General features: G+C 40.2%; 1 protein-coding gene across 16 annotated transcripts in view; it reads right to left on the bottom strand.

Moving 5' to 3' along the window:
* Positions 1 to 26,474, bottom strand: part of KDM6A (lysine demethylase 6A) — a 158,390-nt gene that overhangs the window by 77,471 nt on the left and 54,445 nt on the right. For all 16 annotated transcript variants that reach the window (XM_071565818.1, XM_071565833.1, XM_071565841.1 and 13 more), the window contains exon 5: positions 1,121 to 1,179. In XM_071565818.1, the coding sequence (XP_071421919.1) occupies positions 1,121 to 1,179 (59 nt within the window). The remainder of the gene's footprint in view (positions 1 to 1,120; positions 1,180 to 26,474) is intronic.

Below are 26,474 nucleotides of genomic sequence, written 5' to 3'. Positions count from 1 at the left end.
TTTCAGTTCTTCTCTTGTTAATTAAAATGTAAAAGAATTGCGTATCACATACAATACGCAGCAATCATTTAACCACTACCAATAAAGAAAGCAGGGAAGTTGCAAGATAAAAAAACAATCCAAGTTTTGAGCTCATGATTTGACCAACTTGTTTTAATTTGAGGACTAAAGTTTGTGTACGTTATTCTGAGGAAATCAAAAATCTTTTATGTTATAGATACACAGAAAGAATTTACTGAGGGGTGGAAGGAGAAATCCAACTTCATTGTTCTAAACCATCAGTCGGTGGTCACTTAGTGACTCTGTAACTGCATTTATGAAGTTTAGTAAAACAATGAAACTTTTTAATAATCAATCAAGTAGAACAGTCACACTTACTGTACTAATGGTTTCCATACTGATTGTAAAAAAGCATTGATATAACCACAACATCTTTCTGACTTTTTTCCAATGGCACTGACTCTTATCTCTGCAGGAATAAAGCCCAAACAAAAGTTTGAGGACTTTCCAACAGAACTCCAGTGCCTGAGTCCATTCCATTCATCATTCACCACTCACCACTGATAAAGCAAAACTAAAACCCCAACTGAAAACAGTCAGCAGCCCTGCTCAGTCCCCAAAGCCATGACAGAAGTTACAGCTCTTGAACTCTCAGTTTCTACATCACTTTTAAACACTCCAATTCAAATCTTGAACGTGCTGCTTCTCACATCCAAAACTCTCACCTGATGCAGTTATGTAAAAATTTCTGACTCCCAAGCACAATGAAAACAAGCCCATTTTGCCACTTCTTTTTCCAACAGGAAAGTAAACAGGCTTTCCAAACGTGCATAGGCTGCAGATTATCAATAGTAACAATTCACAAAAGCCTGTTGAGTCCTTCCACTCCAACCCCCTTCCTGAATCCTGTTACAGGGACCTGAAATCCTCCTGTCAGGGCTTTCCTTTGCAAGGAACTGCTGTGGCTGCCCCAAGTCAGAGATGTGACCCAGGAGAGATCCACCTGCAAACATCACATCTATAACAAACCCAAAACTAAACTGTGGCACACTCACACGGAGCTGAAGGTGAGATACTCACACTGATGAAACACACACACTGTAAATTTGTTCCAACTTACCATTGAAAGGCATTGTAATGGAAGTAGACCAAACCAAGGCCATATAAAAAGGCAGCATTCTGTAAAAGAAAGAAACAAGGTTTAAAACCCAGATTACACAACCATATGCTCTGAGATACAGTTTCCAGCATTTTATCCATCCTTTGACACTCTATTTCCATTATAAGATAAGTGTATTTAAAATTCACCTTGAACTGGAAACACCAAAAAGAAGGAATGAAAAGACTGGCAGACATTCAAGAAAAACTGACTTTCCATAATCACAAAAAGGTGTATTTTTTTTGGAAAAGTAACAATAATATTCAAATACTTTTGCATAAGAGAAACTGATGTGCTCTGTTCTACCTGTACAAAAGCAGGAGAGGAAATGATGGAGTGGAAATCCTTGGCTATTTATTATAATACAATAAAAATTTATGACCAAACACCATGTCATAGTCACAGTAATTTATACTCACATAAAAGTAAACAAAGCTACAAACTGTAATTTCAGTGTCTAACATGCAACATTAATAAAATGAATCTGAAAATATGCTGAAGGAAATTTCACTTTTCTGAAGACCAAAAAATACAGACCATCATCTTCAAACCTATGACAATCATATTTCTTCATCATTAATCAAATTTCTATTTCCTATCTCTCTATTTTGCTGAAGGGAAAATCCAAACCAAAACAACAAAAAGCATTTCTCTTCTGGAAACCCATTTTCTTTCCATTTTCTCTTCACAGACACTATGATTTACTTCTGAAGCGAAATTACTAATGACTTTTAATGAATGTTTAACTACCCAGTTCTATAAATAATTCATACATATTTCCTAAATTATGAAAAAACAAACAAATTGCTTTTCCTTTTGCAAAGTTACGCCACAGCACAGTTGTTTTCTATTTAGCAGGGCTGTTCCATTATTCACAGCAGACAACACTCTACATGCTGCCTGTGACACATTTTTAGGCTTTTCTCATACAGAATTCTGAGAGAGGTACAGATCCCAAAGCTCTGACACATGGACAAGAGCTGGAATTTCCATTGTCAAAGATTGCACTTCAAGATAATCCTTCTTCCATTTGCACACACTTCTTCAACAAATCATATTTCTAAACAATCCCAGTTATGCCTCAAACCCAACACAAATATAAAAGTTACAACCAAATTTCTCCTACAAAGTGACTGGTAACCAGAAGACAATTCAAAGAGAATTCACCAGGGCCTAATATGACAATTTCATTATCCATCATTTGCATCTTCTGAATGCAAATGAAAACCAGGGCAAATGCCACAGATCCTTTGCTGAATACAGCTGGATCGTGGCTTCAGCAATGGACAGCTTCCAAGGGAACAGCTTCCAGGGAAGCAGCTTCCAGGGGAGCAGCTTCCAGGGGAGCAGCTTCCAGGGGAACGCCGTGGGATGACCAGATACTACAGGAATCACAGGAGGAGTGGAGGGGAAGTGCACAAACAATAGAACATGACACTTTAATACTACCATAAAACCACATTCCTGTTTAATTGAACAAAAACACAACATAGAGATGATAAAGATAAAAGATCTCCATGCTTTTTCTGCCTTCCAAGTGTGCTCTGGTGAAATAGAAGGCAAGCCCAAAAGCTGAGCAATGTAATGCCTTGATTCAAAAATCACTTTAAATGAGGAAGTAAAATAAAAGCATTTTCACATGTTCAACATGCAAGCCTACAAAATAGAGCATACAGGAACCTTCACTGTCTTTGGGTCAGGCTCATTGGTAGAGCAGGACTTAAAATGATGCAGTATCCCCTCCAATATCCCCCAATCTCACTCAAGTCTAGATCATACAAATTGAGAGTAACAGTGATCACAAAAACCCTTCCACATCCACACTGCAAAATTCAAACAAAAATACACCAGACAACTAAAACCTCTCCTACCTGCAAAGAATTCAACTTCCTCTTAGGAAACCTACTAGAATTCACAGTCCAAGGAAGTTACAGATGCAGAATGATCTCCCTGGTATTCTGATCCTGAGGGTCAGGAATAACCAACTTTCAAGGCACAACCAAGATGTAGGTGGATTTGTCAAAACATAATTTATGTACCAAGTTCACATAAAGCTTTCAGAGGGACCTCACACCACTAAAATACAAATAAACCATCACTGCCCTGTCCTTCATTTTGTGACTGTTTTCCTCTCCTTCTCCTTTAGCCTTAAAAAGCTTTTGGGACTAACTTTAAAAATATGCTAAACTTCTATTGTCTTATCGATAAAAACTAGGGCAGGATTTCAGACTTCTCTTCAAATGCAGAGGTGCAAATTCTGAAATGTCATTGTGAATGGTGAATTTATCTGTTCTGACATGCCATAGCTCTAACCACATGTAATACCATTAGCACTGCTTGTTGATAAAACCAATCTAATAAACCAGGATTAAAAAATAGCTTTTAATCTGTGTTTGAACCTGCAATAGGATTTTCCCAAGAACTGGAGGACATCCCAGTGTTCCAATGTATGGCAGTACCTTTACCACAAGTATTTCAAGGTGAGGTATTTTTGCAGGATACCAAGTTCAACACACAGTTCCCATTGGCAACAGACAACATGAAAGGCTGCAACAGCTTCATGTAGATCAGGATCAAGCAGGATCATTATACAAAATTTTCATTTACAAAATGTCCTTTTTCTTAAAATCCTAAGATTCTGTGACTCTGTTTACCAGGAACACACCCCATCTCAAGCAACCTGTTTTCAGTTGCCTCAGTTACTTTTATTTGACAAGTTTCTCACAAGTAATATCCATTCCATGTGTCCCAGTAAAGATCACTCTTCCAATTTCGTCCCTGCTATAAATAGCTGTTGAGGTAGAATTTAAGCTCATTTTTTCCCCTCCAAACATTTTTCAGTGAGAAGTGGAAAACAAAATTATCTTATTACAATCTTTTGCTTGAACTTCTTAAAAACTCACACAATTTCTGGAGAAACTCATACTTTGGCTGCTAAATTTTAATTAAATTTTTATGTTATCAGGTCTTCCTTTTCACTAAAATCTACAATTTAAAAAAGATACAAGTCAAAATAGACTGTGCTTTGAATCTGAAGTTGAATATTTGGATTTTTTCATTCTACAGCCATGCTACTAAAAGCAGAGAAATTAGAAATGCTATTTCCAAGCCGACATCATTTACATTTTCTATGATCAAAAAATGTTAAAATGTTTCATACCAACCACTAGATGGCTCAAATACCTCTTTCCATTTTCCACACTTATGCAATTGAAGAAAACTGTCAAGCTTACACTGTGCATTCTGCTACTTACATGCACTATTTAATGCTGAGTAGCATTTGAATTCTATTTTATTAAAGTGTAGCACATACATTTGTCAACAGGTACCTCAGAAGGCAAAAATGTATCTGTATGTACCTTTTTATGTAACTGACATGAAAAAGACTTTTTGGTCTTGTTTGTTTTGAGCAATCAAGGAAAAAAAAAATTAACCAGTGAGGGAGACTCCACCCATGTCAGAAGCCTTCTATCTAATAACTGGTTTACAGTCTCTTTGAAGCAGCAGATGGAAACAGATCCCCAACATTCCAGGAGTTCTGTACTCCAGGCATTTCAAGGCCAAGTCCACACAAAGCCTTTTTCTCCATCTTCAAGGGTGCGAGCACATCCAGCAGAGAGGCACAGCCCAGCCCACCAGTGACACTTTATCTGGAAACAGAGGGCCAGAAAAATGCCCCTGTCCCACCTAACAAGTGGCCACCCTCTTGTTCAGATTAGAAACACCCATCTTAGACTGACTGTACAAATGTGTGGCTGCCACATCTGGGCCCAGATGTTCTGCACCAGTAACACACTTACCCGCACATGCAGCTGAGAACCTGTTCCTGACTCCAAATTTGCTTTTCTACAAACACAAGAATTAACTAAATTATGTCAGAGCATTCCCCAGCACTGCCTCTCATTTGTGCTGACTCAAGTATCTTCAGAGTAATGCAGCCAACTGGGCATCATAACTGACACAAGTCACTATTAACCAGATAAAAAGGGTTTTTAACTGGATCAGTTTCCCAGGCAAGTTCATTGGTAGCCCCCATAAACAACGACCTTAGCACAAGTTAGACTGGAGTATAACTAAAAGCTCTTTAAGCTTTTGCTACCACCAAAATGCATTTTAAACCTACAATGACTTTTCAAACACAACTGAAACCTCCTAAGCTATTAAAAATGTTTGACTTGAGAAAAAACAACATCTATGGGTCAGCACAAGATGGATAAAAACATGAAATGCCATCACAGCCTCCTGTCAGCCTTCTTCATGCAGTGAGACATGAAGGCAAATACACCATTTTTTCTATCAATAAAAATTAAATGTCTCCAAGGTGGGTGTCAGAGGATGGTGCCAGGCTCTTTTTGGTGGTGCCCCCATGAGGAGCAACAGCAATAAATTAAAATCAAGAACTTCCACCTCAACATGAGGAAGAACTTCTTTACATTGAGGGTGGCAGAGCACTGGAACAGCTGCCCAGGCAGGGTGTGGAGTCTCCCCCTCTGGAGACATTCCAAAGGCACCTGGATGCATTCCTGTGTCACCTGCTCCAGGTAACCCTGCCCTGGCACAGGGGTTGGACTGGATCTCCAGAAGTCCCTTCCAACCCTGACAGTTCTGTGATTATTTGTGACTCTAACAGGAAGGACCAGATGTAGGTAAAATAACTCACAGAGTAAGATGCCCACATTAAAAAGTTGGTAATACTTACACAGAAATTAGTGTGTATCCCACTGCACTACAAAATAAATAATAGAGGAAAAACAAAGTATCCATGAAGTTGGGCAGTGGAAGTCTGAAGGAAAACTATGAAAAAAATATGGGAGTTCAGCACCCTTATGAGACCTGTGACTGTTTTTCACTTGCTTACTATTGACAGCAATCAAAGTCTTTAATGACATATTAAAATTAATTCCAGCAGGGTCTGACCCCTTCCTGAGCCGCCCCAGATCTCAGTGGAACCAACAGCTCAGCCCACAGCACTGCAGGCTGCACAAGACACACGTGGGCAGGAGGCCACTGCTCCTCAGCAAACCCACCCAGGAAAACAGGGATTTACTGTTCACGTCGCATCCTGCGGTCACAGGGGCTCTCGGCCACCTGTTCGAAGCAAAAGTACAGTTTTTGTGTTCAAATGTGTGAATGTGTTTATTTCTTTACTTAAAAAAAAAAAAAAGATGAAGTTTTGACACTATGGTGCCTAATCCTTCCTCTTGACACTACTCAATACGTAGTAACAGCTCCCTGGAGAGTATGTACAGCATAAAAAAATTCCACTTGGGCTCCTGTGCATAAACAGCTCCCTGCCTTGGGGTTAGAGTAGCACAGAGATTGTAGGGAAGAAGAAGGGAGGGTTCTAATAAAATTTGTTTAGATTTGTACAACATGAAGAAAAGAGCTGCCTATCTCCATGTTCTGCATGTTGCCATCACCTGCAGAAGTACTAGGATCCCTATAAAGGGGAGCATTGCAAATTAATGTTGTTAGTTTTGCCTTCAAGGTCTTCAAGAAATATCATAGTACCTGAAAAACCATTAGGTTTATACAGGATCTCCAAAATACAGCTCTCTCTCCCATGCTTGCATGAGCCTGCTCCTTGAGCAGTAACCACAATAGTCAGAAATCTGCTGCTGGGTGTGTGTCTGCATCCCAGCAGCCATGTGAAAGCAATTAATATAGAAAAGTCATTACTCCCATGACAAACATATTCTGACATATGTAACATCTTGGTAAATAACTACAAAGTAGTTCCACATTGTAATATCTTGGTAAATAACTACAAAGTAATTCCTCATTGTCTTCAAGAAGATCTTTTCAGAGAGTAAGTATGGCCAAAATACACCTACTACTTGTAGAGGAAAACTGGCTAATAGATCTTAATTCATAAAAAACCTTTTATTTCACAGAAAAATTCTTAATAGAAATGAAACAGAAAAAAACCAAGACTAATACAAACCAAATAAAAATCCCACACCATCTACAAAGTTTAATTATTTTTTCTTTTTAAGTGGTAGGTATCTTCTAAATTACTATATTCTCTTCTCTGTCCTGCTCCCTTCTCATCACCTCTTTAGGAAGGACAGTACATTTGTCCATACCCTTTGCCATTCCCCACCAGTGCAGCATTTCCACATCCCCTACAGCTCCCCTCTGAATGCAAACTACTCATTCAGCTTCAAGAGGCACTGCTGTCTCCCCTGCACACTGTACAGCCCCCAAACACACACTGCAAGACATGCCTGGACAACCTGAGGTGAGAGCCTTGATCCAACACTGTCCCTCCAGTGGCTTTCCAGCACTATCTGTATAAACAGCTTCTTTTCACACAGCAAAGGAGGGGGGACATCAAGACAAGACTACAAGAAAATTATCCAAACCCACAAACAGTAATTAACTTGAGACACTAATAATATCAACCCCCCCGAGGAACACACTATGCAACACCCACTTTACAGGGAGAACTTTCATACGAGAGACAAAATGATAGAACATTAAGTAACTCAAATCCTCTTCTTTAATGGTGGAACTTATGCAGTTTTGTAAACTGGGTATTTCCTTATCCATAAGCAAACTTAGGGCCCTTGGTAAAAGGGATTACTGATCAACTAGTGTCCCTCCTCATGTTTGTCACACAAACAGCCAAGCAAATATGTAAATTGTGATCACTGGGTCTGATATGTGCCTTCCACCGAACCTTATAAAACATCACCTGATGTAAACATCTTTGTTATTCACTTGATACAAATACTTCCAATAATTTAATCATTTAAACAGAAAACAGCATTTTTCTCAAACAAATCAAGTGAGCAAAGGTGGTGTGCAACACACCAAGACTAAATTCACTTTGACAGACATTTTATAGCGATGATTCATCTAACCAAATTTAATACTCTACTTACAGATTCCCTGAATGCTGTTAACAATCACAACTTTCTGATTCATTTTATACATGATTTAAAAAAGAGAACAAAATCCCCCAAACAAACAAACAAAAAGCCTCACTCCAAATAGAAAGCCATATTTGAGAATAGACACTTTAGAAGTAACCCAATTTATCCAACATTTGCACAAGAAGACATGATATCTCTGGAGATCTTCTAGTCCAACCTTCTGCCCAAGGAAGGGACAACCAGAGCAGGTTGCCAAGGATGATGGCCAGTTAGGTTTTGACTGTCTCCATGGTCACAGGCCCCACAAGCTCTCAGAGTAACCTTCTCCACTGTTCAATCACCTTCACCATTAAATAAATCAATATATTTTTGTGTGTTTAAAATGAATTTTGTGTTTTGCATTTGTACCTGCTGCCTTTCCTTCTTTCACTAGGCACTACTAAGAAGACTCTGGCTCTATTTGTAGAGCTGGGTAAGATGATTCTGAACCTTCTTTTCTCCAGGCTGAAAAACCTCAGCTCTCTCAGCCTCCACCCCTTGAGTAACAGATGTTCCAAGTCCTTGGTCAGTCTTACAGGCCTATGGACTTGCTCCAGTATTTCCCTGCTCTGTTCCTCAGGAATCCAGCACTGCAGCCAGCACTCCACACACATCCCACCTGGGTTCAGTAGAGAGGAAAGATCACCCCCCTCAACCTGATGGTGATGCTTTGCCTTCTGCAGCCCAGGATGCCACTGGCTTATGGTGAACTCGTGCACCAGGACACCCCAGGCCTTAAGAGGACTCCATGAGGCTCCACTATGCTGTTTACCTCCCTCTGAACAGCAGCACAAATATGTCATCTCTTCCTGGCTTTGAGTTCTCTGCAAACCTGCTGACAGCAAATTCTACCCATAATGCAGGTCATTAACCCAAGATGCTGAAGAGCACTGGCCCCACTTCCAACCCGTGGGGTAAACCACTAGAGGCTGGTCTCCAGCTGGACTTTGTGATGCTGTCCAGGTTCTGGCTGGGATGGAGTTCATTTTCTTCTTAGTGGCTTGGTAAAGCACTGTGCTCTGGGTTTAGGATGAGAATATTGATAACACATGGCTGTTTTAGTTGCTGCTAACCTAAATCAAAACTCTGCAGCTCCCCATGCCCTGCCAGGGAGGAGCTGCACATGGAACCGGGAGGGCGCATGGCCAGGACAACTGATCCAACCTGGCCAAAGGGATAACCCATACCATAGAAAGTCATGTCCAGTATATAAACACAGGGAAACTGTCCAGAATGGGCTGATGGCTGATCAGAGACAGGCTGGGCATTGCCACTGGAGGGTGGGTAACTGTATTGTGTATCACTTGTTTTTCTTGGATTTTAACTCTCTCTCTCCTTTTTATTACAATTACCATTATTATTATAACTAGTAGTATTAGTTGTTATCACTCCCCCTGATTCTCCTCCCCTCCCCACCCCACCAGCAGGAAGCAGGGGAGTCAGAAAGGGGTTGTGTGGTACTGAGCTGCCATCTGGGACCAGACCAGGACAGATGATGATCCTAATCCTCTGAACCCAGATGAGCCAGATATCAACCTACCACTCTGACCACTCATCTAATCTGTATTTCATCAGTTTGTCTATCACCATATTATGTGGAACAGTGAGAAAAGCCTTACTAAACACAAGCAAGATCCATGGCTCTCACCCCCTCACCAAGTTACTCATTGTGTGGCAAATGCCTATAAGGTTCATCAGGCATTATTTCTCCTTCATAAATCCATGGTGACTTCTTCCAGTGACTTGTCTGCCCTCAGTGAGCTTGGAAACAAGTTGTCAAGGATAATTTGCTCTATCACCTTCACAAGGATGGAGGTGAAGCTGACTGGCCCACAGTTCCCTGGGTCCTCCTTCTTGTTGAGTGACATTTGCTTTCTTCCAGGCATCAGGAACCTTCCCCACGACCACGACCTTTCCAGGGTACTTGAAAGTAGACTCACAGTGACACAGATGAGCTCCCTCAGCACTCACTGATGTATCCCATCAGGTCCCATGAACTTGCAGATATCCCATTTGTTTAAATGTTCCCAAAATTCATCCTCCTCTATTGGGAGCAAGTCTTCTGGGTCCAGATTTGCCAACTGGTCTCAAAAGTCTTGGAATCCTGAAGGGGAGTCCTCCCAATAAAGACCAAGGTGAAGGTACTTCAGTGTTTTCCACATCCTTTGCTACCTGCCTCATTCAGCAGCAGAATCACATATTCTTTCACTTTCCTTTTGCTGCTGATACAGTTGTACAAGCTCTTGTTACGCTTCACATCCCTCACTAAACTCCATTGGGCTTTGGCTTTCCTTACGTGACCCCTGAATGCTTGGATAATGTCTCTATATTCCTCCAGAGTCCTCTATCCTCAATTCTTCCTCCTGTGTGCTTCTGTTTTATGCCTGAGTTTTGTCAGAAGCATCGTGTTCATCCATTCACAATTCCTTTCCTTTTTATATAACTTCCTTCAAGCCAGAACAGACTGTTCTTCAGCTCAGAGAAAGTTATTCTTCAAAATTAGAATGCCCTCTCATCAATCCCTCTCTTCTCCGGGGCCAGGTTCAAGGAATTCTTCCAAGCTGATCCCTGAGCAGATCAAGGTCTCTGCTCCTAAGGCTGGAGTTTTTATTCTCCCATTTGCCTTGTTTATTTGTCTCAGGATCATGCACTCCACCATTTCACAGTCCCAGCAGCCAAGACTGCCCTCAACCTTCACTCACAACCAATTCTTTTGTGAGTGCCAACAGGAGATGAGCCAACCATCTCCCCTTACTGGCTCTTCCATCAGCTGTGCTAGGAACTTGTCACCCATACACTTCAGAAACCTCCTGTGTTGCCCTGACAGCAGGTACCAGTATGGCTAAGCCCATTATTAGAACCAGTATCTGTAACTGCAATACTCCTGCCAGCTGTTGGAATAAGGCCTTATCTCCTCTGCCCTGGACCAGGTGTCTGCAGCAGACAACCACCATCCTCACTGATCAGCCATTAATCCCCACCCATAACCTCTCCACTCTCCATAGCAGGGCTCTGCATTCTGGCTGCTCTTTCATCCAGGGCTTCTCCCTTTCCTCACACTCCCAGGCTGTCCCTCCTAAAAAGCCTCCTCCCATCCTTTCCAGGGCTCCTGCTGCCCGAACCATCCCACTGCATGTTTATGATCCCTGTGAGATCACAGCCCTGCAACAGCAGCTGGACTTCTAACGCTTGCTACATTTATGCCCATGCTGCATCCATGTGTCTACAAGCACTTCAAAAAGACACCCATTCCTGCTGAATTCCCAGATTCCCCCATAATTCCCTGCAGTAACTTCTTTTTTTTGCCCATACCCTTCAGGTGGGGCCCAAATATTGCTTTGCACGAGCAACTTTAGCACAGAGCAGCTCTTCTCGAGCTCTGTTTTTCTTTGACAAGTACTGCTCTTATTTCATATTTATTAAAGGATTTGGCTTTCTCTTTTTCCCAGTTAGATATGCTGACCTGACAAAAAATAATAGATATCCTCACAAATGTTTTCAATCAAAGCACAGAAATTAATGTCAGTTCATGTATAAATACAAACATGACTGAAACATCTTTTTTGGAAGATGACATTTGGACAGTTTACTCAAGTGTTTTATTCCCTTTTATATGGCAAATGATCATTATTATTTATACTTATCATCCTCATAACATTTTATGAAGTAGAGTTACTAGCACAGAATTTCTGTCCTTGATTCATCATTTTTCCAACCCTTTCCAGCAAAGATAGGAATCCCACTGAGCTGACAAGTAGCCCCATTATTTCCCTGTCATTTTCTCACTGCTGGAGAATCACCAGAGTTGGAAAAAAGCCTTACTATCATTAATTACACAGCTGTTCTACCTGAGGCACTCCACAGAAAATGGGAGTGGACAAGCTGAATATACCAAGGCATGAATGACTACAGAGAGATTCAAATACACACAAACAAAGCAGTAAAAACAAAGGAACACAACCAGAGAAATTAGGTGGCCAAACTCTCTATGGCCAAATTCTCTGTGCTTTCTCCCCTTGAATTGTGCTGGGCAGTAACAAGAACTCAGCTGAATCTGGAACTCTGATTAATGGAAAAAAGTAAAACTTAATTTTAACCAAGTCCCCTAAGAATGATGTTACTGCTTTTACATTGCTCTTCTCTAGCTCAGTAACTCTTGAACCTAAAAGCTGCCTTCAAATGAATTCCAGAGAAGGCAAGACAGCTCAAAGATAGAAAACCTGAGTGTCTCTGAAAATACCTGATGGACAGAAAAAAGAGCCCCCAAACCAAAGCCCACTTGCAGAAAGCACAGAGCTTAATTACTGTCTTTTTTTGGGAAGAGACATTTAGCCCATTAGCATTGCTTTAAATCAAGCATGTGCTTTTCTTGCTCAGAGATGCCATAGGGAACAAGATGCCATTCAGGATGTTGCACTAGGAAAACCAGAGGAATTTCAGTTTGTGTGTGCTTAAGTGGGAGAAGAAAGGACAGGAGGTGTGAAAGGACAACAGACACCAGCCCGTCATTGCCCAGGCTTGCGTAGCTCCAGCACAAAAACAGTTTGTTCTCTAAACTGCAAACTGAACAAAATCCCACATTTGGAACAAAATTGTGAGTTATCAGCTTGGAAGAAAAAACCCTCACTGATTGCTTTAATTTTTATGTGATTTTTACATCAGTCAGTAGCATCTGGAAATTGAAAATGTTATTAGATAGTGTATTTTAGTGTATATTTTATGTATTCCTACAGATATATAAAAAACTAAATCAAGAATATGTCAATTTTGTAAAGGTTTGTTTTAAGTAGTGAAATCCAAGATCATTGATTAATAGTTGCTAGTTAGGGATCAATCAATTATTATTGAAAATGATTGTCCAATTAAGACTGTAGCTGGTTAAGTAGTGATGACTAATTGGTGTTCTAATTGGTGATTTGCTGTTTTATTTGTCAGAATGTGCAAATACTTCAAATGGGCTGCAAGAGCCAAGGCAGCAGGGCCCACATGACAGGATGGCCCCCAGCCAGGAGCAGAGCAGAGCAGCTGGGCAGCCACCAGCCATCCCCTCTGAGCGCTGCCATCCCAGCAAATCCGCATTTCTGAGCAGGAAGCTGCCTGTGCACCAGTACAGCTTCAGCCCACTTGGTGACTATATATGCTAGGGAGTTAAGGAGCCTTCTACTCCTAAAGGCAATACAAACCCAGAACAAAAATACAAACACACCAAAGGAGAGGGCACTTCTTTCACTGTCTCCACCTCTGCTCATTCTGCACTGCTCTACTTTGCTCTCCCTTCATCTGCTCCAGAGCTCAGCTGGCCTTCCCCTCACTAATCTCTTTTCTTCTTATCATTATATCACTGCTGTTCTACCTGATCTTACTTAATTGCTTCTGTCAACAGTTTAACTTCTCAAAAATTGACTTTGAGAAACTGCAAATGGAAACACCACAACTGTCCTGGATCAGGAACTGAAACATTTTTAAATCCAGTAGTTTCTCTTCAGTTCTATTACCTCATCTTATTAGGAAAGGTAAGAAACCTCTAAAAGTTCTACAAGCTTCTCCTCTGGGGCAGTTTATTCCTAAACTCTGTTACTTGAGCAGTTGGCTGACAGCCTGAAGGACGAGGGCAGAGAGGACAAGGGTGCAAATTAACCACCACCACCACACAGGGATTTTCTCCTCCTCTGTTAATTTGACATCCTTTTGCAACACTCCAGGGGGCTGTGATTTAAAGGTACCTTGCAAAGCTGAGTTCCACAAATTAATTTTAGGTGGTAATTGCTGCTCCTCAGTGTGAGTGGATACCCCTTCCTCTCACAGGACTCAGCAGAATCCCTTCCTAACCATATTCATGGGTAGGTGTTGACTCACCCTCCCTCCTGTCTGTCTCCTCTGCAAACAGCTCTTGGATATGATTTTATCATTTAATCTGAAATCTCATTCTGCTGTTCTGTGTCTGAGAGGAGGATGATTAGATTCTAGCAAAATGTCACATTAAACTACAGTTATCTTTTATATAAGACCATGCTTTTCACTACAGGTTTCTATATTGTTCTTTATTAAACTAAATATTGTCTGGGATTCTAACTTTGTCTTCATATTCTCTGCTTTTTCTGATACATCAGCTTCCTGGACATCATCAGCTATAGATACATAAGATGGTGGATACAATTCATTTCAAATACTACCATTAAAAATCTTAACATGCCATATGAAGTTCCTCTTGCTACTCAATTCTCCAAAGTCGTTCTCTGTACTTCTAAATTTGTACCGTACAACATACAAAATTTATCTTCCATTTTAGAGTATCAATATTCATTTTCACTTCCAATCATTAAAACCACTCAATCATAAAATAATTAACTATTTAATACCAGCCCCCACATTTACAGCTTTTCCATGACACTGCCTAATATACACCAATTTACATTTATTTTCTTAGATCAAAGATTGTGTGGGTTTTTCCCCCCTCGCAATTAACAAACTTTTTATACTTCAGAGAACATTAAAGACTGCCTAAACATATATTCTGTATGCTGCCTCCCATCTCGTCTGAATATGTGGTTCTTCTCCAGTGTAATCTGGATCTCTGTACCTTCTTATTTAAAGTAACATTTTCAAAAGGGACTTCACAGTTTTTTTATACTTTCTTTTAAGGTCCAGTTATCTATTACAAAAGGATTTCAGGATCTTTCTTTAATTGCACATACAAAAGATAAAGTAAATCACATCCACAGAAAGACAAGAGGTAGTTCCAAGGCATGAAATAATGTGGGCAGCTTCATAAACCTGGGATCATCCCCTTGTGATCACCCAGCAGATCTCAAAAGGGGCAGGCACAAACTCCCCACCTTAACATTATCAATACTCTTTGCATATTCTGCTTAACAGAAGAAGAAATGTGTCTCTTAGATGTACATAACAATGAGCACTAGCATGGGAAGATTATGGAAATTAATTAAGAGTACTTGAGTGACTGCTCTGCTAGGAACAACTCTCAACATAAAATATAAAAAAATGAACTCCTTGGGAGACAGACCAAAGCCACAGAAAGCCTGCTCTGACAGAGAGGGAATATGGCAGGCAAGGAGCCTGAGAAGGGCTCTTCGTGATCAGTGCCAGGGAAGAGAATATGAGCTCATCCTCTGGAAGATCTGCTGTGTGCCTCATGTCTTGGAGAAGCATTTCAAATAAGGAGCTTTGTGCAATGCTCGTCTCTCTCTTTTTAACACGTTTTCAACATTACACTTGATCCTGTTCTTAAAATCATCTACTTTGTGCTTTAGGAAGTCCAGGCTACATTTAATTGTTCAGCATGGCAATTAAAGATCTGATTCTGCATCAACTGGTAGATACATTCTACTTCTCACTTTCTCTTACCATTTCACAGAACGCCAGCGATGCCTCTCAAGCATTTTTTAAAACCTGTTTAGTGCCTTCACTGTGTGTCTGGCCTCAAATACTTTTCAGCCCTAAAATTCAGATCCTCTTTTGTAAAACAAAAAGAAAACTCAGGTTAACAACCCATTTCAGCCCTCCCTAAACCCCCTGGAGGAGTCTGCTGACTACACCATGCATGGGGTCAAAGCATAAAATAGAAAATTCTACTTTATTTACTTGCATTTAAGTGAAGTGGGAGTTTGCATATCTAGGATTTGGAGTCACGTGGCTTTATGAGATCCATGACTTTCTTACATATGACATTCACCCTTCATTCTCTTTTTCTAGAAGCAAAGTCTACCAAAATACCTCAGGAGAAGATGAACATTTCTGGATTTAGATGGGTTTGATAGCCCAGACCAATGAGCTGCTTTTCAGCTCACACCTGACTGACACAGCACAGAGACAAATTTTGTTGCACTTATGACAGAGTAATCCTTTATTCACATGGCAGTTCACATCCTTGTCCATAATTACAAACTGTCCACCACCTTCTTTTCACAGCCAGAACAGCTGAGTGGCCATGGAAGTGGAGTAGCACTTCAAGACAACATCCCAACAACACCTTGGTGATTCCCACTGTTCCAGCCACATAAGAAAGCAAAGTCCTACCCCTGGCACTTGCTCTCTGAGCTTTAATCACCAAAACATAAAGAAAAACACCCAGTTTGTATGTCCAGTGTACAGGCTGTAAGACTAAAAATATATAAACAGAATTAAATTTTTTTAAAAAGATAAAAATCAAGGTTTAGAGAGATGAGTTAACAGGGAACACAGAAAGATGCCACATGAACTTGGAGTTAAATGTCTAGCAAAACATTAACTGCAAAACCACTGAATGGTAGCATTTAAAAAAAAACCACCAGAAGTACCAGCTGTGTTCCTTTGGAGCCATTTTTATTTTGTACTATTTTTCCAAACAACACTTGATATTCATTCTCAGTTCAGGACAAGTTGCCTTCCTGTGGCAGCATCATTTGGGTTTGTCTTGTGCTCACAAGCAACATTTGTCATCTGTTTGCTTCAGTTTTCTCTTGATTGAAAGCCCAGGTCAGAAAAAACCCACCAGCAAACAGCACCAACAGGCTCCCCTCCCATAAAATCCAGTATTGCAGCCATCATGAACCAGGAGAGACTCCCCAGGAATCTCTCTGACACAGGTGAAAACACTGAAGAAAGAAAAAGGCTGCCATTCCTCTGAGAGACATCCTGAGTGAAATGGAAGTGCCTTCAAGACAAGCTTTTCTTCAGAAGTTATTCACAGGTTTCAGACAGATAGAGGGCTCTCTTTGCCCAGATTTTGAGACCAGAAACAGAATTTGGACACAGTTATAATGCTCCATTATGAACCAGATGGACGATTTCATTTATGCTGTTGTATCTTTATTGATTTCAGAGGGAGAGAACAGGATAATATACACTGAAATTCTTGAGTTCCTGTATAGCTTCATAGAGCAATTCTGCTCTAGACAACACCCAATGATCGCATTTCATCAGCAAATCATCCTTGCTGTTCCAAAGGTAAAGACTGTCACTAAAAGGGAACACAAGTCCAAGCAGGTGATCCTGGAGGGAGGGGACAGGTTATGGTACAATTCAGAAGTAACAGCGAACTTTTAAAATGCTGCTGTTGAAGTGACATTTAAGTGTAACTTCATTCACTTTTCTTACCATTACTTTAAACCCTCCTCTCCCAAGAACACCCTCCCAAGCTCCAGTAATTTGTGGTTCAGAGGTTTCCAAAGTCAGACAAAATGTCTTCTTGTTTAATTGCTCTTAATGGATTTTCTTCCCTGAATTTGTTCAGCTGCTTTTTGAAACCACTAAAACACTGTGAGTCCTCAGCATTCTGCAAAACTAATGTAACCTTCCATACAGCCAGTGATACAAAACCTTCTGGAGGATGCAGGAAGAATGAATTTCCTGCAGCAGTTGACAGCAGAACAGAAACACGGAAAATATAATTACCAGCACTGGCCTTTATAAAGAAATTCCCCCTTCTCTGTCACCACTACAGGGTTTCATCGCTTAGATATAATGAAGATATTTCAGAATTATAATCCATTTATAATATTTTTTTCCTTTCTAAAACTGTTCATATGACTTAAACCCACCTTCCCTTCCCTTCTACGGTATCTACCAGGAGTGGAATTGGATTTTTCAGCTCTTTTTCAGAAAAAGTTCACAGAGTTCTGATTACATCATTAAGATACCTGGGAATGGCTCTGTGTCGGATCCCAGTAATCAGAGTGACATAGGTAAATACATGAAATGGATCCAAATATTCTTTCTGAAGAGAGAAAAACAATACCTGAAATATTTCTAGTAAACATGTCAGACAGCATCAATGTAGTTGATGTCTGCTAATACAGCTTTATTGCTGTTTTTCTGATGACCTTGAGAATTCCTAAAAAAAAGAAGCTAAAACAATGTTTGGCAATGAGAAAAATAGTAATTAAAACTTAATGCAAGCAATAAGTAAAGCACTACATAAAACCTAATCCAGAAGGAAAGGGTGAGGAAAAAAGGAAAAATATCTGCATTTATTTTGGTTGGCAATACCAGGCAAAATTCAATTGAGAATCTTTTGGTCTTGCAGAACAAAGACTAACCTGGCAACGCAAAAAGCACAGTAAGAGATCCATAACTGATTGTTATTTCTCCCATATCAGAGATGTCATATCTCTCATCAATCCCTTTCCTCTGACAAATGACATGAGAAAAACGCCACAGCAAGAGGAACAGAAATTAGGAATTCTAAGCTATCCCTCAGAAGTTGGAATAGACACCTTGTACAAAACACTGCCACACAGTGACTTAGGAAATAGTACCTAATAATGTGAAATCAGCAGCCCACAGAAGTGGCATGGGGAGAAAAGCTGGTGTCTTCCCATGCTGGTAAATCCCTATCTACCTACCACAAACTTGCTGCACAGGAACAGATGATCAGCTACAGGTTATTGAGGTACCCGAGCAACCACTTAGAAATACTTTTGCTTGAACTATCCGAACTCAAAGGCTTTGTTTGGTTGCTGTTGGTTTTCTTTAGCATTTGAGTGTGCAGTATTTTTGCAGCCTCTCCCCCTTCCCACACGGACAGCACTCGGTGTTTTGGCACCGACCCCGCCTGGAGCAGCCCATAAGGACAAGAAGACACCAGAACCACTTCCTGCTGCACCTTTGCAGGTAAAAATGAGAGGCAGAACTCATCTCTATTTCTCCCCTAAATACTCATCCTCATAGGGCTGCTGCAGAGAGCAGAGCACAACCATGCTCAAAACTAATTAAAAACATGTTAAATTATTTGCCTTTTCTTAAAAGCATGAACTTATTTGCCTCATATAAGACACCTGTCAGCTCTTTAAGAGACTCCAAGTTCTATGTCTTGCCATCATCCCACCTGCTGCCTGCTCCATCTATTTGTACTAGATCCACTCACACTTCCACCACTCCTCCTCCCACACCCACCCCCACCTCAGGAAGAGGCTGGATCTGTATCCCCCAGAAAAGAGGAAATGATGCAGCTCAGTATTTTAATTAGGTGCATGCTTGAAAAGAGTATTTAAAAAACTAGAACTGAAATGCAAGTTGTGGACAGAGCTAAGTCAGAAACTCAAAATTTGCAAAATAAAGCAACTCTTGTTTCTAAAACTCAGGAAATATATCATCTTTTCAAAGAATGAACCTTAAATTGTAGAACATTAATTTCTGAAGTCATTCATTAACAATTCACAGTATCTGCATACAGATCAAACAGGACTCTACAAACATGAAAAATAGGATGGTGTGATTTGTTTTAACCCTTTAAATGCAAGTAATGAGCAATCACATGGGGTATATGAAGTGACTGCACCATTACTGGGGTTTCTGCAAACAACAGGCTACTTTTGCCAAAGGTTTCCATGCATTGCTAATAGAGCTGTTTATATTTAGAAAAAGATTTGGCCATTCAACGCTACCAATATTCAAGGCCACACCTTGAGTGTTGTGTTCAGTTCTGGGCCCCTCAGAACTGGAAAGATATTGAGGGGCTGGAGCGGGGCCAGAGAAGAGCAACAAGGCTGGAGAAGGGACTGGAGCACAAATCCTATGGGGAGAGGCTGAGGGAGCTGGGGGTGTTTAGCCTGGAGAAGAGAAGGCTCAGAGGTGACCTCAGCACTGTCTGGAACTGCCTGAAGGGAAGTTCTGGCCAGGTGGGGGTTGGTCTCTTTTCCCAGACACTCAGCAATAGGACAAGGGGGCACAGGCTCAAGCTCTGACAGGGGAAATTTAACTTGGAGAGCAGAAAAAAATTCTTTGCAGAGAGAGTGCTCAGGCATTGGAATGGGCTGCCCAGAGAGGGGATGGATTCCCCATCCCTGGAGGTTTTTCAACTGAGCTTGGCCGTGGCACTGAGTGCCATGATCTGGTAAAGGGACTGGAGTTGGACCAAGAGTTGGACTTGATGATCTTGGAAGTCTTTTCCAACACAATGCATTCTATGATTCTATGAAATAATATTCCTGCCTACTGAAGATGTGTCCTCCATTTGAGCCAGAACTGTCCTACTCAGCTGAATGTGCCTCCCTCTCCCTCAGCAATGTGAGTTGGTGGTTTCTCCACTGCCACACTCCAGCACATCTCCCATTTCAGCCTCCCGAATCCTCATCCCAGGCACTGAGGGAAGGAAGCTTGCTACTATTCTAAATGCCAGCAGATGAACGATGACAGTTTTTTTATTCTGCACAAAGGAAGCTTCTGCAAAAAACGCTTTTCTGAAGAGACTTTTCCATCAATCCTGATGATACTTATGTTGTTTGCACTCAGAGTATTTGGACTTCTGGACAGAGATCACACATACAGGGGGACAAGAAGAGCTTTCCTGCTGAATTTCCAAGGCAAAGCATCACCATTAGAAAACGTTATGAACATTGTGTGGAAACAAATGCCATGCTCAGGGTGAGGGGGGGTAATGTTTCTGTCTTGTCACCTCCTTGTTCTGACCCCAGCACAATTGTTCCCCAAAGCACATTCCTTCCTCTTTTAACATTAACATTTCAAGTATATTACAGATTTATCAGAGTTCTGAGTTCCTATAAATCCATTGATTAAAAAGACTGAGTGGCTTAATGAATGAATATATATTGAAAAAAATCAGAACTGCAGACATTGAAACAAGATTTTTTTTCTAATTTAGTGCAAATGCAAAATATTTCTAAACAGCAACTCACATGTTACCTGAAAAGCTCTAATGCTGCTTCTGACCCAGAGGTACATGATTTATATGTGCAGAGGGAGATTCATTTGTTTTGTGTGATGACAGTTAATAGAAAGAGACATAAAAAAGAAGCAAATCTATCAAATTGATCATGAGGTCAAAGGCAACATGTCAAAATTTATTAATTAAAATTGCTTGCCTCATTCTTTTTAAGATTTTACACGTACTCTTGATTCCTTTCAAGGGACAGAGTGCACTCTGCTGTCATAATTTCATTAGCTAAATCATCTCATCAGAGTCAGTTATTAGATCCTTGTACAGTTTTGCTCTACACAAAATTGGACATGCTGCATTATTTGTCTGCATTAACAACAGCAAAAAACAGTGTCTGCCTCTTTCCCTGTCATGGGACTGACAATCTCTGTGTTTTCACTGACAGAATTTTAGACACAGACACCCAACCTGCCCTCCCCACAATACACAACACCCAAACAAGTAACTCTTAAGATTTATTGGCCTTAAGAAGTATCTGGATAAATGTATATTCTGTTCTAAACTAGAGATCAATTTTGCTTTACTCTAAATAAACATGAAATAACATTTTCTTCTTAATCTTTCTATTTTGGCATTCATTTAACAACATGTTTTGCAAAAAAAAATTACTTCTTTCAACTTGTCTGCTTTACTGACATATAAGAACTAACATTTATTTTTAGCATCCAATATTACAATATCTTTTTCTGAAACTCAAGTACAGTTATTAACTTGCTCTGGGTTTTGTACATTTATAGATGACCAAATGTTATTGGTAACACAACCGTCATCACCTTTCCAGCATTCCAGAGTTTTCCTTTATTTATTAATAGCTTTCTCTACAATATTTTGGAAACATACACATAATTCTTTCACCCTTAGGAGACTGAATCCCAGTCTTCATAAACAGTTTGCATTTAAAAATCCCAATTTGTTCACATCACAGAGGAATCACACCTGCTGATCACACCTCTGGGATGCTGCAATAACCCCACTCACAGTGTTACCAAAGCTACCAAGCCTTCCAATACAGAAAAGAGATTATGTGGTGCACAATTCCTAAGTTCAGCCCTTCACTTCAGCAGTCTTCATACTCCAAATTTCTCTTGGGTTTTGTTCTTTTAACAACTTCTCTATCTTTTCAAGTATCTTCTCACATGCAATTTCTCTCTGCTGCAACATACTAAAGTAACAAGTTCATGATCCAAACGTATTAAGAACCCTTAAAAGAATCCTTAAATTACCCTTGATGATGCTGTATCTGCATTTTATTTTGCCTACTCTTTGTTTTGCCAGTACATCTCAGGATCAAAGTGAAAAGTTTTCACCAGCAGAATTACTCTTACTCACTGCACCCCCAAAAAACTTATTATGTTAAATGAGCTCTGATGTATCTTTCATCAGCATTCAGTAAAGGACTTTATGCACTTGCTAGATCCTTTGTTACTGTAGTCTCCTTTATTTGCAGACAGAAAATTGTTGTTCTCAGTAGCTGCATAAACATCTACATACATTAAAATTATTTTTGTTGTATTACTGAGAGTGGAATGGGCTCTCCAGCAAGGTGAGGACACAAAATTAATTTTTATTAGTTAATTGCAATTTCCTCCAATCTAAACATCCCAAATTTTTATTATCTACTTATCTTACTCCCCAAGTGACCCTCAGTGCTTTCACACTCTACCTTGTTCTTTCCTCAAAATAGAGGACTATCCAAGTCCTTTGACCAAGAAATGTGCTCCTCATCTGAACAGTTCCTTTCTTCCTTGGAATTATTTTTTTTCATTTTTTTACTCTCTCCACCGTGCTTGGTGAATTTATGACACAGAGGTTGCTGCTGGGGAGAAAGCAGGCAGGAGTCTCAGTTCAGATGCCCCACAATCCACTCTGGTATTATTCTATATATACACCTTCCTTCCTCCCTTCTTCCCATATGCTCTTAGCCTTCAAGTTTGCTTTTACTTGTATTCTTTCCCTTTACATTCAAATTCTCAGCAATTTCCCTTTCCCCACTCCCTGCAATTCTTCCTCTAGCCACATTTTTCTATTCCCCATATTATTTGTTTGCTTTCACTTGGCCTTGCAGTTTTTTCTCTCCTCAGCCTTCCCCCTCCCTTCTTTCCTTTTCCTTGGCCTGAGATCTTCCCATCCTGTATTATCATGCTGTGTCAGACTCAAGACTGTATTTCCAGACTGCCTTCCACAACAGTCTCCTGAAAATGCTTAGCCCATTAAATCCCATAAAAATGCTTTTTATCTCCATTATCACGACCCACTCTCATTAGTATTTAAAAATCAGGACAAACTTATCTCTGTTTTTCATTTGCTGTTCCATAACGCATAATATCATCATGCTTGTCTCCTCCTCTCAGTCTACATCAGGCCTTGAAATTATTACTTTTCAGTTAAATACCCTCTCAGAACATGGCCAGAATGACTTCATCAAAACCCTTCAAGTGAAAGGACTGAAATCCAAAAACTGTTTAGTCACAAGTGAGGGGTGGTGCAGAATTCCATGTGCTTCACTGATGACCACAGTATTGTCAGACAGAAGCAAAGACCAGACTGAAGGTATTATTAGTATCTCCCTTCTCAATGTCTTGCAGATCTGCTGAATCTTTACTTAATTTCTGGCCTTATTTTTCACCTTCTGATTCCCCATTTCCTCCTTCTATTTATTCCATTCCTACCCCATCATTTTGATTTGAAAACATTCCGAACTGCAGGTTTTCCCCTCACCCACCTTGAGGTCACTGCTGGATCTCCCAACTCCTCCTGCAATGCTCTTTGTCTCAGCAAATTCCACCTTCAGTGAGGATTTCTGAAACTTTGCTTTCCTGATCAAGTCTTCTCAGTTTCTCTGATTATGTCTCCTCTGAGCAAAGGGACTGCTCTGTCTTTCTGATTTTCCTGTACAAACCTTCTGTTGCTACGTGGCAATAATTTATATTAAAAGATTTTTTGTGCCATTTTCAAATTCTGTTTTCTGAGGACTCCTAAGAGGGAATTTCTCTCTTTACATGGGATATCCATCCTCTCAAAAATTCTCTTGAATAAAAAGCAGCATTCATAAATCATCCTATTTCCTTCTCCAACTTTTGTTCCAGGAGGGTGTTTGCTCCAGCAACTTGTACTGATCCTACACCACTGCCCTGTTTCAATTAAGCCAAGCATTTATATCTAATTAAAAAAATAATGGAAGTTTTGATGAATTCTGTTTAAAACACTACTTGGCTTTTTGAGTTTACAGCAGAAAATAAAACAGTTGTGAGTCAATGAAGTGGAAAATTGCTGTCTTATAACAGATCCTCTAAGGTGCAAAATGTTCTCTTATTTGCTGTTATCAGTATGTCGAGTAATTGCTTTTTGTCCAACTGTTTATAAAGGGAGAAACAGACTTACAGTCTGGAGGAAAAGAGACAGCAAAACTTAAACAAAATTAAAGCATTAATGTTTTTAAAATTGTTTTCCTATTTTATAGAATTAAGAAAACATACCAAGAAGTAATTTCACCTAACAAAATGGAAAAAACAGAGGGATGAAGAGAAGCTGCATAAAACAAATAAAACCAGCAACAGGACACATATGAAAACTTAAAATTCATGGTCTTTTGTTACTGTAGATCCCTGGGAAAAAAAAGCTTTGCTGCTAATTACAAAAGTGATTTAGCCATGAGCTTGAGAAATTTGTACATAGCTTTAATTACAGAACAGCATTTAAAAAAATTACCTGGCACTCAAATACACTTTAGATGAACATAAAAAGGAGTGTTATAAAATTGCTTTCTGTAACAAACCAACAGCTCAGCACAAAGATCACATCCCTCTTCCATGACTGGCACCCACACACACAACTGTGTATTCCTTTGGTGTTTGGCTTTATCAAGAGAATTTTAGTTGTTTTGTTTGGGAGATTTTTTGGTGTTTTGTTGTTGTTGTTTTGCAGCATCTCTGTGTGGTTTTGGATTCCCCTCTGTTTTTAAAGACTATCTGAGAAAAGCGAAAGGAAATTCTTTTATTTGCATACATACAAGCCAAAATTTAATTTCCAATAATTTATTTAAGAGACAAATATGAAGAAGGTCTGAGGTAAACACCTGAACTCAGGCAGTAATTCCAATGTCCAGTTCACATGGACAGGGAGACCCAAACAGGTACTTTCCATAACTAAATCAATACCTTACCTTGCTGGAAAGCTGTGGGATTTATTTCCCCAGCTAAATCTATCTTTTCTTTTGTTGGTTTTTTTTTTTTAACTAGACCATTCAGTCTCCCACCTAATAGCCTTGCAACTGTAAATTGTTTGCACTGTATTTGCACCCAGATATTCTCAAAACCCACTCAGTAGGTCTTAGGAAATCCTGGGCTTCACTAAACCACTTTGAAGTTTTCACCCTGGCCACATAAATGAAATCTTTATTAAAAAGAAAGGTTATTAGGGCCATTTTCATAACATAAGGAGAACCTGACAGATTTACTTTCCTTCTAGGCATCTTTCCAGCCAAAGACAACAGCTAACAAGAAGTCTATATCTGAATTCATGTTGGAGGATGTAACTCACTAATTAAGTGTTCTTTAAACATTTTAAGAAACATTCAGACTTTGTGACTGATCCACTTCAAGCACTGCTCTATAAGGAGATACTGAAGTTGAGTATAGCTGAGTAAGTTGAGGTTTCTTTTCTTTCTCAGGCATCCTCATCTAAGTTCTTGCATCCTATTCCACACCAAAGTCTTCTTTAATACAGGATTAACTCATTTTCACAGAAATTTCTATCATTTCAAGGTTCACTTAGATGTATTTCTAAATGCTGTGCCTTTGCAATCCTTCATTTTATTCACATATAGACAGACAGAAATGTTTAAGTACCTGTGTATCCTCTGTTGCTCTGATAAAACCAACCTTTTATAAAAACCCCTTGAAGCCACACAGGATGCTGCTCTTTGATGAAACAGCACAGAACAAGGTCCAACAGCAGCCCTGTCCTCATGCTCCTCATCACCTCTCCACAATCCCCTGGATTTAATCCTGTCTGTAAAGCTGCACAATCATTTCCCCAAGCACTGAGATGTCCCTCACAGATGCTCGTGGAAACACTGCAGAGAATCAGCACGTGGGAGCTGCTATTTAATATACTTGTACCAAAAGGTTTTATTTATCAGTTCAGGAAAGATCTTGAGGGGCTGGAGCGGGTCCAGAGAAGAGCAGCAAGGCTGGAGAAGGGACTGGAGCACAAGTGCTGTGGGGAGAGGCTGAGGGAGCTGGGGTTGTTTAGCCTGGAGAAGAGGAGGGTCAGAGGTGACCTCAGCACTGTCTAGAACTACCTGAAGGGAAGTTCTGACCAGGTGGGGGTTGGTCTCTTCTCCCAGGCACTCAGCAATAGGACAAGGGGGCACGATGGGCTCAAGCTCTGCCAAGGGAAATTTAACTTGGAGATCAGAAAAAAATTCTTTGCAGAGAGAGTGCTCAGGCATTGGAATGGGCTGCCCAGAGAGGCGGTGGATTCACCATCCCTGGAGGTTTTTCAACTGAGATTGGCCGTGGCACTGAGTGCCATGATCTGGTAAAGGGACTGGAGTTGGACCAAGGCTTGGACTTGATGATCTCGGAGGCCTTTTCCAACCCAAACAATTCTATGATTCTATTTATTCTGTGCTGCAGCAGCTACAGGTACACAATTGCCGACTGACAGTGTGTGAACACTCATCTACCTGCAAAGGCCACAAATACTCTTGAATCAAGAC

The sequence above is a fragment of the Pithys albifrons genome, chromosome 1 (assembly GCF_047495875.1).
Source record: "Pithys albifrons albifrons isolate INPA30051 chromosome 1, PitAlb_v1, whole genome shotgun sequence".
NCBI classification, from domain to species: Eukaryota; Metazoa; Chordata; class Aves; order Passeriformes; family Thamnophilidae; genus Pithys; species Pithys albifrons.
This window is presented reverse-complemented; position numbering and strand designations above follow the sequence as displayed.